At 35.9% G+C, this 12,428-nt stretch overlaps 1 protein-coding gene across 34 annotated transcripts in view; it reads right to left on the bottom strand.

The window, feature by feature from the left end:
• Positions 1-12,428, bottom strand: part of FUBP1 (far upstream element binding protein 1) — a 34,068-nt gene that overhangs the window by 9,182 nt on the left and 12,458 nt on the right. For 17 of the 34 annotated variants that reach the window (XR_005719532.1, XR_005719531.1, XR_005719533.1 and 14 more), the window contains 7 exons: positions 12,323-12,423; positions 11,714-11,855; positions 10,903-11,063; positions 7,981-8,132; positions 7,814-7,893; positions 4,465-4,602; positions 2,222-2,296 (listed from right to left, as the gene is read on the bottom strand). Coding sequence is in view for 28 of the 34 variants with exons in the window: in XM_040232483.1 (XP_040088417.1) it covers positions 2,222-2,296; positions 4,465-4,602; positions 7,814-7,893; positions 7,981-8,132; positions 10,903-11,063; positions 11,714-11,855; positions 12,323-12,423 (849 nt within the window). In the remaining 6 variants the exon portion in view is untranslated. The remainder of the gene's footprint in view (positions 1-2,221; positions 2,297-4,464; positions 4,603-7,813; positions 7,894-7,980; positions 8,133-10,902; positions 11,064-11,713; positions 11,856-12,322; positions 12,424-12,428) is intronic. The other 17 variants (XR_005719535.1, XR_005719536.1, XM_040232485.1 and 14 more) reach the window with 1 other exon arrangement.

Here is a 12,428-nt window from a genome sequence, read left to right as displayed (position 1 = left end):
CAGGGTTTGTTTTTACCCAATTTCAATATTAATGTAGGCATCATATAAACCATACTGCCCATTGTGAAAATACAACTCATTAACCTTTAGTAATGACGCTACTTCATAAAAGCTAGAGTGACCACAGGTCATGACCACTATGTTGTTAAGGAACGATTACTAACAGCATTCCTAGTTATTCTCAACAGTATCCCAATTTGGGCAGTAAGTTGGGTGATCACCCTAATTACAGTATTCTGTCTTAAAGTATTTTTAAAATTTCTTTTTGCAGAATTTTTTTGTTGTAGGTCTGCCTGAGATAAGCTGGGTCAAGCTGGGCTACAAAAACATAAATTAATGAATTTGTTACAACCTTAGGAATAACATACAGCAACTTTTCTAGAAAGCCTAACAGGAGAAATTATTTTTCTTTTTTAAAAAATACAAATTAGCTGTGTAAAACAGTCTTATCACCAGTTTTATGTACTTTTACATAAAGATTAATAGAATCACCATTCTGGAAATTTTTTTCTGTGAAAAATGGCAAATATTCTTTGGCAAATAACCCTGAAATTTACACTGAGAATCAATCACAAGTAAACTGTTATTTTATGATGAACTTATCACCAATAGATACGTTCAATTATCAGTGCAGAACGGGCAAGTTTATATGATTAGCTTGTCATTTAATTTTAAACGACTAAGAGAATAAGCACACGAGAAACAGCCAGATCTATCCAGAAGTATATCATTGGATATGAAATGGTCCCTGCAAAATGCAAACTTAGGAGACAGGTTCGGAACTTGGGCCTTCTTAAGAGTTCCAAAGTCTGGTTCCACCACTGTGTAGTTGTGTGACTTATTTCCCAATCCGTACATGTGTCAGTGAACAGACAGTAGCCCCCACACCACCCCCATCCATAGTTTTGTTTTCTGCAGTGAAGTGACCTAAGGTCAACCGTGACCTGAAAATATTAAATAAACAATTCATAAGTTTTAGACTGCACATCACCTTGAATAGCAAGATGAAATCTCATGCTGTCCCTTTACCCGGCATATTCCACCCAACAGTCACTCAGCAGCCATCTTGTTTATATAATGTTGACTGTCCTGGTACTGCAGTGCTTGTGTATCCAAGTAACCTTTATTTTACTTAATAATGGCCCTAAAGTGCAAGAGGAGTGATGCTGGCAATTGGGATATGCCAAAAAGGCTTTTCCTTTAAGTGAAAAGGTAAAAAGTTATCTATTTAATAAGTAAAAAATTGTATGCTGAGGTTGCTAAGATCTACAGGAAGAACAAATCTATTACACTGTGGCAAAAAAAAATTCCAAGTTTTCCTGTCACTCCTCAAAATCCAAGTTACGGCTACAGTATGTGACACATAGTTACAGTGTGTGACATATGGTTGGTTAAGACAGAAAAGGCATTAAATTTGGACAAGGTATTTTGAGAGAGAGGTCATTCATTCAATATACTCTAATTGTTCTATTTTATTAATGTTGCTACTCTATTACTGTGCCTAATTAATAAACCTTATAATAGGAAAAAAGCGTAGTACATATATAGAGCTCAGGATGATCTGCACTTTCAGGAATCCATGCGGGGAAGTACTTAGAACATATCCCCCATGGGTAAGGGGGGTGGGGAACCACTGATATAGTATTTGCAAAGTACTTTTATTAACAACTGTACTCTCCATTAGAATATAATAACCAGAAGGGCAGAACTCCTAGGTGTTATGCCCACAATAACATTCTCAGCATCTATTTCTATGCTTAGCATGTAATACACGTCTATGTTTATTGAATGAAGACAGCAATTCTAGGTGACTTTCTTTTTTCATATATGCAAATGTTATTTAATTAACTGCCTTTATCACTGTAGGTCACTTCTGTATCTGTTTATTTTGCAGCAAAAAATAACACTGCACACAACCAATTATTGCTCAGTGCTCTATATTTTAGTTTCAATTAGTAAGTGGCCGATAAATGTGTTTAGAAATAAAAAAGTTTCTTAACCACAATTTAAACAATGATTTGTAACGACCATGATACTTCTGAGAGTTCAGTGATTTTGGAATGTATCCTTCTATGTCAAGATTTTAAATTACTGGATGAAAGAAGGCCAAGGTATTAAAACCATGGAAAAAACATGCTTTTTATCAAAACCTTTAACCTTTTAGCGTGGTATTTACTGAATATTTTAATAAAATACATAAAAAATGAAATGTAGAACATACCCATTTTCTTGTAGTACTCTTCCCAAGCCTTGGTATAATCAACCTGTCCAGCTGGAGCTGGATTCTGCTGATCTCCTTTTTCAAGAAAAACATAAAAAAATTATGAGTAAGGTTTTTAGAAAGCAATTTTGGCCCTGCTGGGGTTGTTTTTGTCTATGTGTGAGAGGAGTTGGGAGTAGTCTGTCATGGGGAATGAGGGGAGGGAAATGCTGTGTGGTAGTGGCATCCTTGCTGGTGCCACAAGGAACAGAGATAGTGGGCAGAGAGATGGTCTATCTATTTAGAAGAGTAGTTATACTGAGCATATAAGTAAATTCATTGGTCAAATAAGAAAACACACTGAAGATATCAGGTCTTTCACCGTGTATAAGCATGGAAAACAGAAAAGCTAGGAAAAAACTTTCAAGTCTTAGAATAGAATTGCAGGTTTTATGAATGTACAGTTTAAAAAATATATACACATATGGATATTTATGTATTTTTATATGTATATAGGGAGAAGGAAATGGCACCCCACTCCAGCACTCTTGCCTGGAAAATCCCATGGATGGAGGAGCCTGGTAGGCTGCAGTCCATGGGGTCACTAAGAGTCGAACAAGACTGAGCGACTTCACTTTCACTTTTCACTTTCATGCACTGGAGAAGGAAATGGCAACCCACTCCAGTGTTCTTGCCTGGAGAATCCCAGGGACGGGGAGCCTAGTGGGCTGCCGTTTATGGGGTCACACAGAGTCAGACACGACTGAAGTGACTTAGCAGCAGCAGTTATGCATGCATGTAAATTCATTTCCTAGCTCTGCACACTGTATGGAGCTAGTAGCAATAACACCTCAGTGGCAACGAATACAACTATTTAGCTTCTAAATATCATCATCTACTAAAAAATAAATCAGGGCTCCTTGGAAAAATGGTTCGTTCAAGGGCTGAAGCTCCAAAAGCACAAAGTAAGCATCTTATTCTGCAAGAAAGCAGGAAAGTGCTGCAAGAACTGACATGCATGTCAAAAGAATACAGAAGCCATCTTGAAGGTGCTCCTGACTGGCCAGTCCTAGGGCAATCTGGCTAAGTTTAAAATATAACCTACTAAATCCATACTGACATAAAGAAATAGAAAAGGAAACCTCTTTCTTATAGTAAAATACCACCTAATAAACGTAGAAAAATGACGGAAGTAGAAATTACCATATTTGTAATTGAATTAGGTAGGTACTATCAACGAAGACTAAGGCCTTCAATGAGGAAGAGAATCCTAAGTTCAGCTGAGAAATCTTGGAAAGTTTTCTAAGGAAGTTTAGCTGTGGTGTTGTTTTGATCAGAAAGGTAATTTCTCTTTGCTCTAGCAGTTTTATAATTTGTACTAGTTCTTTTTGTTCTCATTTGTTTTAAAAAAGTTAAAATTATAAATCACATCTAATCAAACTGAATTGTAAAACTTCTACTGTGTCTTTAAGGAAAACAATAAAATTATCCCACTTGTCCTGCCAAAAAGAGACTAGAACAGTGGTATCATCACAGTATAACTCTCCTGCTGCTGCTGTAACTCTCTAGACAGTATTAATTTCAAAGAGAAAGATGATGATTTTATAGAACCCTGGCAGACCTCATTCATTTTTTTTGCAGTATTCTTGCCACATGGTATGTAAGCAGGAACCCTGATCATGACCTCATCTTCATGAGAAAAGGTTGAAGGGACCTATGGTTGACCCATAAGCCTCTCACAAAAGGTTGTACTCTTTTCAAAGAAAAAGATAGGAATTATTTTTGACTAGTGAGAAATTGTTGGAACAATCAGTGAAATGGAATAAGGGTTATGCCTTGGGATAGTAAAAAGAATCAGTGTTGATTAACTGATTTTGAATGCAGTGTAATGGTTACATATATTTTTTGAGAAACACAGAAAGGAGTACTTAAGAGTAATGGGCCAGTAAGGCTACACTTTGGTCTTAATGATTCTGAAAAAGACTAATGACAATAGATATGGATACATAAGATAGGGTAATGGAACAAACAGGGGAGATACACATTTAACAGCTAGGCTATCTGGGTATTCTTGGTAATGTATCTTACAACTTTTATTGGTTTAACAGTTATCTCAAAGAACTTGTTTTTAAAAACCAAAGGCTACTTACTTAAGCTATTAACTGAGTATTATAAATATGGGGGTATTATACACTGATGTACTTCATATATAATTCCAAACACAAGTTTTCACTTTCTATATAAAAAATAAATTCTTTAGTTACCATAGTTACCTTGTCCATTGGTTTGGGTTGTAGTTGGCGCACCAGCAGGAGCTGCAGGTGGTGGCTGTGCTTGTTGCTGATAATAGTGAGCATAATAAGCAGCCCAAGCTGCTGAATTTGGATCCGTGCCTGTTTTAGCTAGAATAAACAAAAGTTATACATTTGCGTCTAAAATCCATAATCAATTAACCACACACACACCTGTCTCTAGCAAATAAACAGAACTCCAAGTTAACTGGACATTAAAAAATAATAGGTGGAAACTTCCAAATTCTTCTATTATTTTTACTGCCATATTATTTTAGAACACTGAGGCTCAGATAAGTTCCTAGAAACTTAGCTTGTGGCGAAGTTGGGATAGGAATGAAGATCTTTTGGTTTCAAATCCAATGCTTTGTCTCAAACCATCCTGGTGTGGTTTTCCTAAACCAGGTTTGCCTCAAGCACAGCAGTCCTTTTGAAGAATTTCCAGAACTAGCCCATACAAGAAACAATTATTCTATAACTATGAACTATCCTATCTTCTTTCAATGAAGAGCCAATTAAATCTTGGAAAAAGAAATCGAGATTAGCCGTATCTCATCTCATCATATTCCAGTGATTATCCTAAAAGATAAATTTGATGTCATTGTCCTATTTGAAATTACTTCCTGCTGTCTTTAGGACTAATAAAACTTTTAAGGACAGCATCTCATTCAATGTTTTTACCAAGATATTTGGACACCCTGGCTTTTACTTTCCTTTCCAGCCTCTCTCTGCTGTCGGTATCTTTCCAACACTCAAGGTCTGAACACAGTAAACTGGCTGTATTTTTCAAGTCATCATGCTCTTATCTGGGCCTTTCAACATGTTACGCTTCCTCTGCACTTGACTGACCCTCACTCAATTTTTCATAAAAAACTGATGCATTAACAGAATGGGACTTTTCAGTCAGAAATAGAAATCCTCTTACTGATTCTTGTATACTTGCGAGTATCATAGGATGCTATATCTTTATTAGTTTATATCCTCAAGAAAAATCCTGGTAATTTCCTTAATCAGTCTATATCTATATGAAAACCAGTCTACACATATGACTAATGGATACCAAGAACTTACTAAATTCATTCAATATAATATTCATTCATCATTTTATAGATAAAACAGACTTAGAATGGTTCAAAACTTGCTTGCTATCGCATAATTAGTAAGTTGTAAGAGTAGGACTTATTCAAGTCTTTTACCTTCTGAAGTCAAAGTTATGGGACTTACTACACAAATCTTTCATAATCCATTGATTTTTTATAGGAAGACTTAATTCAGAGAATACTGACTTTATTGTCAATACAGGGCCACATTAAAATACCAGGTTATTTAATACAAAATCATAATTTCATTTAAATAAAATATTTTGGTCTTACAAGCAATATCTATCCCTAGATGCTATCTTTTAGCAAATGGTTAAGTAACTTCTTTCCCAAAGGCACTACTGAAAGCCACATTCAGTAATACCAATTCTTAGGAGTGGTGACTTCACCACTACTCCAAGTGGGAAAATGAGATTGTAATACAGAGACCACTTATTTTTTAAAAAGAGCAAAGGAAGATCCGCTTTTACTTTCTATACAGAGATATTCAAACATAAACCATCTTTTTTTTAGTAGCTCGAATGAACAGAAAATAAAGTTATATATAATTTTTGAATTTGGTCTTCATTAGCAACTCTCACTTCAACAGCATGGCCTCATACAAGGACATCAACCTTTCTAGGCATAAAGAGTATATGAGGAGCTACACTTTTTTTTTTTGAGAACAAGTGCTTTACAATGTTGTGTTGGTCGGGGCCACTTCTTATTTCCATCATTTCTTTCACTCTTACTACTTACCTGAACAGAGCATCTAAATAGGTGCAATCCTACAGATTCAAATTAACCAATATAAATCTGCCCCTTAATTTTCTCAGTCTCTTCAGTGGTGTGATTCCTCAGCTTAGTAACACCATGCCTTAGCTTACAAGAGGGAAAGAAAAGTTCTTCCATTCTTTAAAGACTAACTTTTAGACTATTATACAATAAATCATATTTAACCTTTCTTCTGATAAGTCCTTCTATTAACAGCACAGTATTGCTAACACTTTTAAGTACCCTCTTCTGCTACAGAATGTAAATTCATTACTCATACTCAGACGTCAGCACACTTCTTGAGTGTGTGAGAGTTGAGGTTATTTGCTGTCATGTTGTATCATCATATTCCAAAACGCATACCTCTTATCATTCCAAAGAGCATGAAAAATCAAAGTGTGTGTCACTCAGTAGTGCCTGACTCTATGTGACCCCATGGACTGTAGTCCACCAGGCTCCTCTGTCCATGGAATTCTCCAGGCAAGAATATTGGACTGAGTTGCCACTCCTTTCTCCAGGGGATGTTCCTGACCCAGGGATTGAACCCAGGTCTCCTGCATTGCAGGTAGATTCTTTACCGAGTACCAAAGGCATACCTCCTATGAAATTAAGGTATGTTAAAATATAGGACCACTCTCAAATACTAGAAATGTTTAATAAAGTTCACTAAAATAATCTTATTCAAATCAATTTAGCTGTTTTTTAAAATATATATATGCACTAGTATGAAAAGGAATCCTTAATTCAGTACCTTCCTTGAAACTACTCCAGTGAAAAGGTACACAGTAGGTGAGAAAAAAGGATCATAAAAATTACTGGTTTCAATGAATTCCCTCTTTGACCGTAACGGAAAGTAAACTACAGGGTAGGAGAAAAGATTCAAGAATAGGATAAAATGTAACAAATGCATAAATCCAGATCTGAACAGAAAAAACCTTTATCTAAATGAATTTTAAGAGTTCCAACATGCAGATATTTAATACAGGCCTGACTTTTACTAATATATGAAGTTATCATACTAAATAGACAACCTGCATATCTTATTTGAGAATCTTTAAGTTTAATGCCAAAGTATTACACAATTCAATTGACTCACATTAATTTTGTAAACAAATGTACATTATTCTTTCAAGGATAATGTCACAATTAACAGACAATATATTTGATGGCACTAGCATCTAAAACCTAACACACTGTACTTCTTCCTATAGCTTTGGCTTTTAGCATTCAGCTGCATCATTTTAGAAACAGAGAAAGCCAAATGCAGGTAGAAAAGACTCATGAAAACAGACCATATGCACAACAGTCTTATTTGCTATAGTAGAACCAGAAGCTAACACTCCTGCTAAAGGAGTGAAACAAGTGTAGAGAATGCACATAAGATAGAATCAACACTAGGAATACCTAATGAATGTAACAGGACTGGCAAGCAAAAACACAGATTATACCAAATGATAATCATCTTTTACCTGGATCTGGAGGGGCTTGTTGCTGCCAATGTGGATATGCATTTCCCCACCCTTGGGGAGCATAAGGGGCTGGAGGGCCACTGAAAAGACAGAAATCAATTTAAAAATACAATTTACCAAAATCTGTAATCTTTGAGGAAAAGCCAAGAGCAAAATTCAAAACTTACTGAGGAGCAGGGCCAGGCGGTCCTGGATTATAAGGTGCAGGGTTATATGGTCCCATTGGAGTTCCTGGTCCAGGAGGCCCAGGAGGCCCATGGGGGCCAGGGACACCATGGGGCCCATGGGGTACAGGTGGCCCTAAAGGATTTACTGGGCCCTGCAAAAAGACGAAAATCACAAAGACAATCAAGGTTAAACATTTCAAAGGTCAAATAACCTGTCATCTCTAAGCCTTTACCTACCTGCAATTTAAAATTTATGTTTTTCCTTCATTCCTTACCCATGCTGCAAAAATCTAACTCTACCACATTAATGAGACATGTAAAATTAATTCAAATTAGCAGTATTAGCAAAGACCTGATACATTTTACATTTATCTTCTACTCTTTTCAGACTATTCCCTTTTCCATTATTTCCCTTTCCTTGTACAATTCTTACTTTTACTATTCCTTTATCATATTAATCATGGAAGCTTACCAAACATCAAGTTCTTTCCTTTACCTCTTCTCTCTCTGCATCAACTCTACATCTACTCTAACATTAATCAGAGAAATATCTTAACAACATGGTGAAATGGCTGATGAATACTTTACCAATAATGAATACTAAACCAATAATATTTAGCAAGTTCTTCTTCAACAAAGTAACCTTTCTCCTAGCCCTTCTGTCACTGAACTGCTTTTGAATCAAGAATTTCATTTTCTCCCTTACCCTTTATCATAATTTTCTAAATACAACAAAGATTTCCTTTTAATTGATTTAGTTAAGTCACAGACTATTTCATATCCATTTCATGTTACAGCATAATTAATAATGCTTAGTTGATTCCTTTTTGATAATCCAACTTGTAAGGACAACTAGATTCACCTGCTCGAAAATAAAATACTGTTAGTACTCACCATGTCACAATTTGGACAAAAATGCTTAATCTATATTTGGTTGTCAATTTTCTCACAATAAAGCTAAACTTCATGACTTTTAAAATCCCTTTATTAACATTATCCCTCATTTCTATTAGCCATAACCTATCCATTCCAAAGAGTAAAGGAAAAAAAAAAATACTGGAAAAAAAGTAGCAACATTTTATAGGGCAGGCACGCTTTTAAGTGATAGACACACATACTTCAAACATTTCATCCCTATAATCCTATTAAGGTAGGTATAATTATCCTCACTTTCAGAAGAACGAGAGGCAAAAAAAGTGTAAGTATCTTCCTCCAAGATCACACAGTCAGTAAATGATTGACAGTATTTTGAACCTAGACAGCCTGACTCAGGAGTCCATGTTATTAATTGCTTTTCCAGAACAACCTGTCTTGTATGTTCATCAATCCAAATGCAATCCTAATTTTGCTAATGATAGCAAAATCCAAAACCAAGGAGCACTAATCATTCTTCTGGCATCAATTCTTGCCATTACTGAGTCTAACAATTATTTTCCTCATTTTCTTGAACAATTACAGTTTCTCCTTATCAGACAATTTAGAATATTTGTGTGTATTTTTAAGGTATTCTTAAGTGTCTTTTCTACATCTATTTTTGTTTTCCCAAGCACGGAGAAACACCTCATTCAGAGCATGGCAAACATCAAGGAGAATTTTCCTAAGATATTCCAATTATTAATAATAAATTAAGAAGCTCCCTCACAATATGTTAATTCTTCACAGTAGAATAAACCTAGTAAAGCAGTATTTTGGGGGCTTCAAAACCACTGCAGATGGTGACTTCAGCCATGAAATTAAAAGATGCTTGCTCCTTGGAAGAAAAGTTATGACCAACATAGATAGCATATTCAAAAGCAGAGACATTACTTTGCCAACAAAGGTCTGTCTAGTCAAGGTTACGGCTTTTCCAGTAGTCAAGTACGGATGTGAGAGTTGGACTATAAAGAAAGCTGAGCGCTGAAGAATTGATGCTTTTGAACTGTGGTGTTGGAGAAGACTTTTCAGAGTCCCTTGGACTGCAAGGAGATCCAACCAGTCCATCCTAAAGGAGATCAGTCCTCAATATTCATTGGAAGGACTGATACTGAAGCTGAAACTCCAATACTTTGATGGAATTTTGCCACCAGATGGGAAGAACTGACTCACTAGTAAAGACCCTGATGCTGGGAAAGATTAAAAGCAGGAGAAGGGGATGACAGAAGATAAGATGGTTGGATGTCATCACCGACTCAATGGACGTGAGTTTGAGTAAACTCGAGGAGTTGGTGATGGACAGGGAGGCCTGAAGTGCTGCAGTTCATTGGGCTGCAATGAGTTGGACACGACTGAGCAACTGAACTGAACTGAAAGCGCTACTTCCTCATTATTTTCAAACTCGGTTAGGCATCAGATCACCTGGAACATTCTTAAAAATTAGACACTGGGCCCTACTGCAGACATTCTGAACTACAATTATATGTTATGTGTCGAAATGTAAAGCACACAAGCTGTCTACATTCCAAATTACCCTAGATGACTGTCTGGAGCCAGTCTAAGAAACAGGATAATAGGATAATGTAGAGTTCTACTTTAATGAGGGGGGAGGCATCTGATTCTTCTTTGCCTCACCAAGGTTGCCCTTAATCAATAGTAAGGAAGTAGTAACAGTCACCAAGGAAGTCCTTAATAATAGTGACTTCTGGTTAACTATCTATACCTTTTAGTATTTTTCACAACCCTCTACTAACCCTAATGTTATAACTCAAGTAATGTCATCTTGTCTTATTCACTCACACTCCAGTACAAGATTTTGAATACCTGTAACTATATAACTTTTTTTTTTACTGCTGGACAATCTTTTCTATATTGTTAGGTATCTGTTATGTGATCGGATCTATAGTTTTAGAGTAGAAATTAACATTTTTTTTATAGGAACGTATGAATTAATGTCTTATTTAACTAACAGAACCTGTGCTAACAACAGGAAGTTTAAAGCATACTCACACCAATCTTTTCTTCTATGAGTTGCCGAGCATAGTCTATTTGCTGTGGAGTGCCACGAATTGTAAATAACTTCATATTAGGATCTGCATTAGGTGGAGGATTTCTCTGAAGTTCTATTCTTGCACCAGACTGTTGGCTTATGCTTTTTATGGTTTCACCCCCTAAAATCAAAACACAGTAATTTCTTTAAAGATTCATAGGATACAAGTGGAGCTATTCAAAAGGAACTGGTTACAATTAAGGAAGTTTTGAACAGTATCCCATCTGCCAATATGCTATTAGGAGTTTCCATTTATTCTACACTTTAAATCAGTTTATATAATATATAATCAATCATAATCATACATTTTAAAGTTTTAACACATAATTTAATATGTCTGTAGCCAACCTTAAAATGAATTATCATATCAACACTTGGTTCAAAGAAATTGCTTTTATAAGCAATGAGGAGCTAACACAATGACTTAAAAAGTCAGAAATTTAAAAACATGTGTCAGGAAACAGCAAAATAAACAGAAACACTCAAATCATTTTCCAGGTGAGAAGAAAAGTTTTTTACACTAATAATTAAACTGCTGATCCTCTTCTCTAGAAACCAATGTGATTCAAATCCCACTCTAGATTTAAGTACATATAAGGCCCTTAATTTAGGCTTTAGCTGTTACATAGCAGCATAAGAACACTTTGCTACTAAAATACAGCCAAAGAAAAATCATTGCTATTCATCTACAATAGCAATAGAAATAGCATCCAGAAAATCAGATAAAGCATTAAATTATTAACCACACATTAATAGTTTTAAATACATTGCCTTTTCCTATTATTAATCCAGTTTTCCCAGTTGGGACAATGAAATTAAATTCCTGTAGTCCACCAGGTGGTCCCATGTTCCAGTTGCCTTGACCTCTACCTCTTCCTCGACCACCAGGTCCAGGTCCACCAGGATTACCAGCCTAAAGAGGGCAAAGACAAAGTCAGAAGAGTCAGAAACTCTTCTTTCCACAATAAAATTACTGCATGTCTATTTTCCTCAACTTTCATTTTCCTAAATCTTAAATTTAGAGAAGCTAGGGGACGCCATCCACCCCCAAATCAACAAACCACCACCACCTTTTATTCTTTTTTACTGTGGTGAATAAACTAGTGCACTTATGCAGCTGCCCTCTTGCTCCAAGACGTGTACCTTAAAGCAATTTAAACTTCCTAGGCAATTAATATAGGGGAGCCTGGTGGGTTGCCGTCTATGGGGTTGCACAGAGTAGGACACGACTGAAGCAACTTAGCAGCAGCAGCAGCAATTAATGAAGTTTCATCAAACAGATTTTGATTTAAAAACTATGGAGGGGAACTTCCACATTTAATGAAGGAAAATATTCTTTAATGAAAACAAAACAATGAAAATATTAACATTCTATCAAACCTGAACACTTCGAAGAAGGTCTGTAATAATTTCTGCAGCATGCTGACATCTGTCTGGAGGTCCTGTTATTTGTGCTATTCTATCAGGTGTTGTTCCATCATCTTCA

This window comes from Oryx dammah, unplaced genomic scaffold (genome assembly GCF_014754425.2).
Source record: "Oryx dammah isolate SB20612 unplaced genomic scaffold, SCBI_Odam_1.1 HiC_scaffold_28, whole genome shotgun sequence".
In the NCBI taxonomy this organism is placed as follows: domain Eukaryota; kingdom Metazoa; phylum Chordata; class Mammalia; order Artiodactyla; family Bovidae; genus Oryx; species Oryx dammah.
Note: the sequence above shows the minus strand (reverse complement) of the source record. Positions and strands in the feature narration are given on the sequence as shown.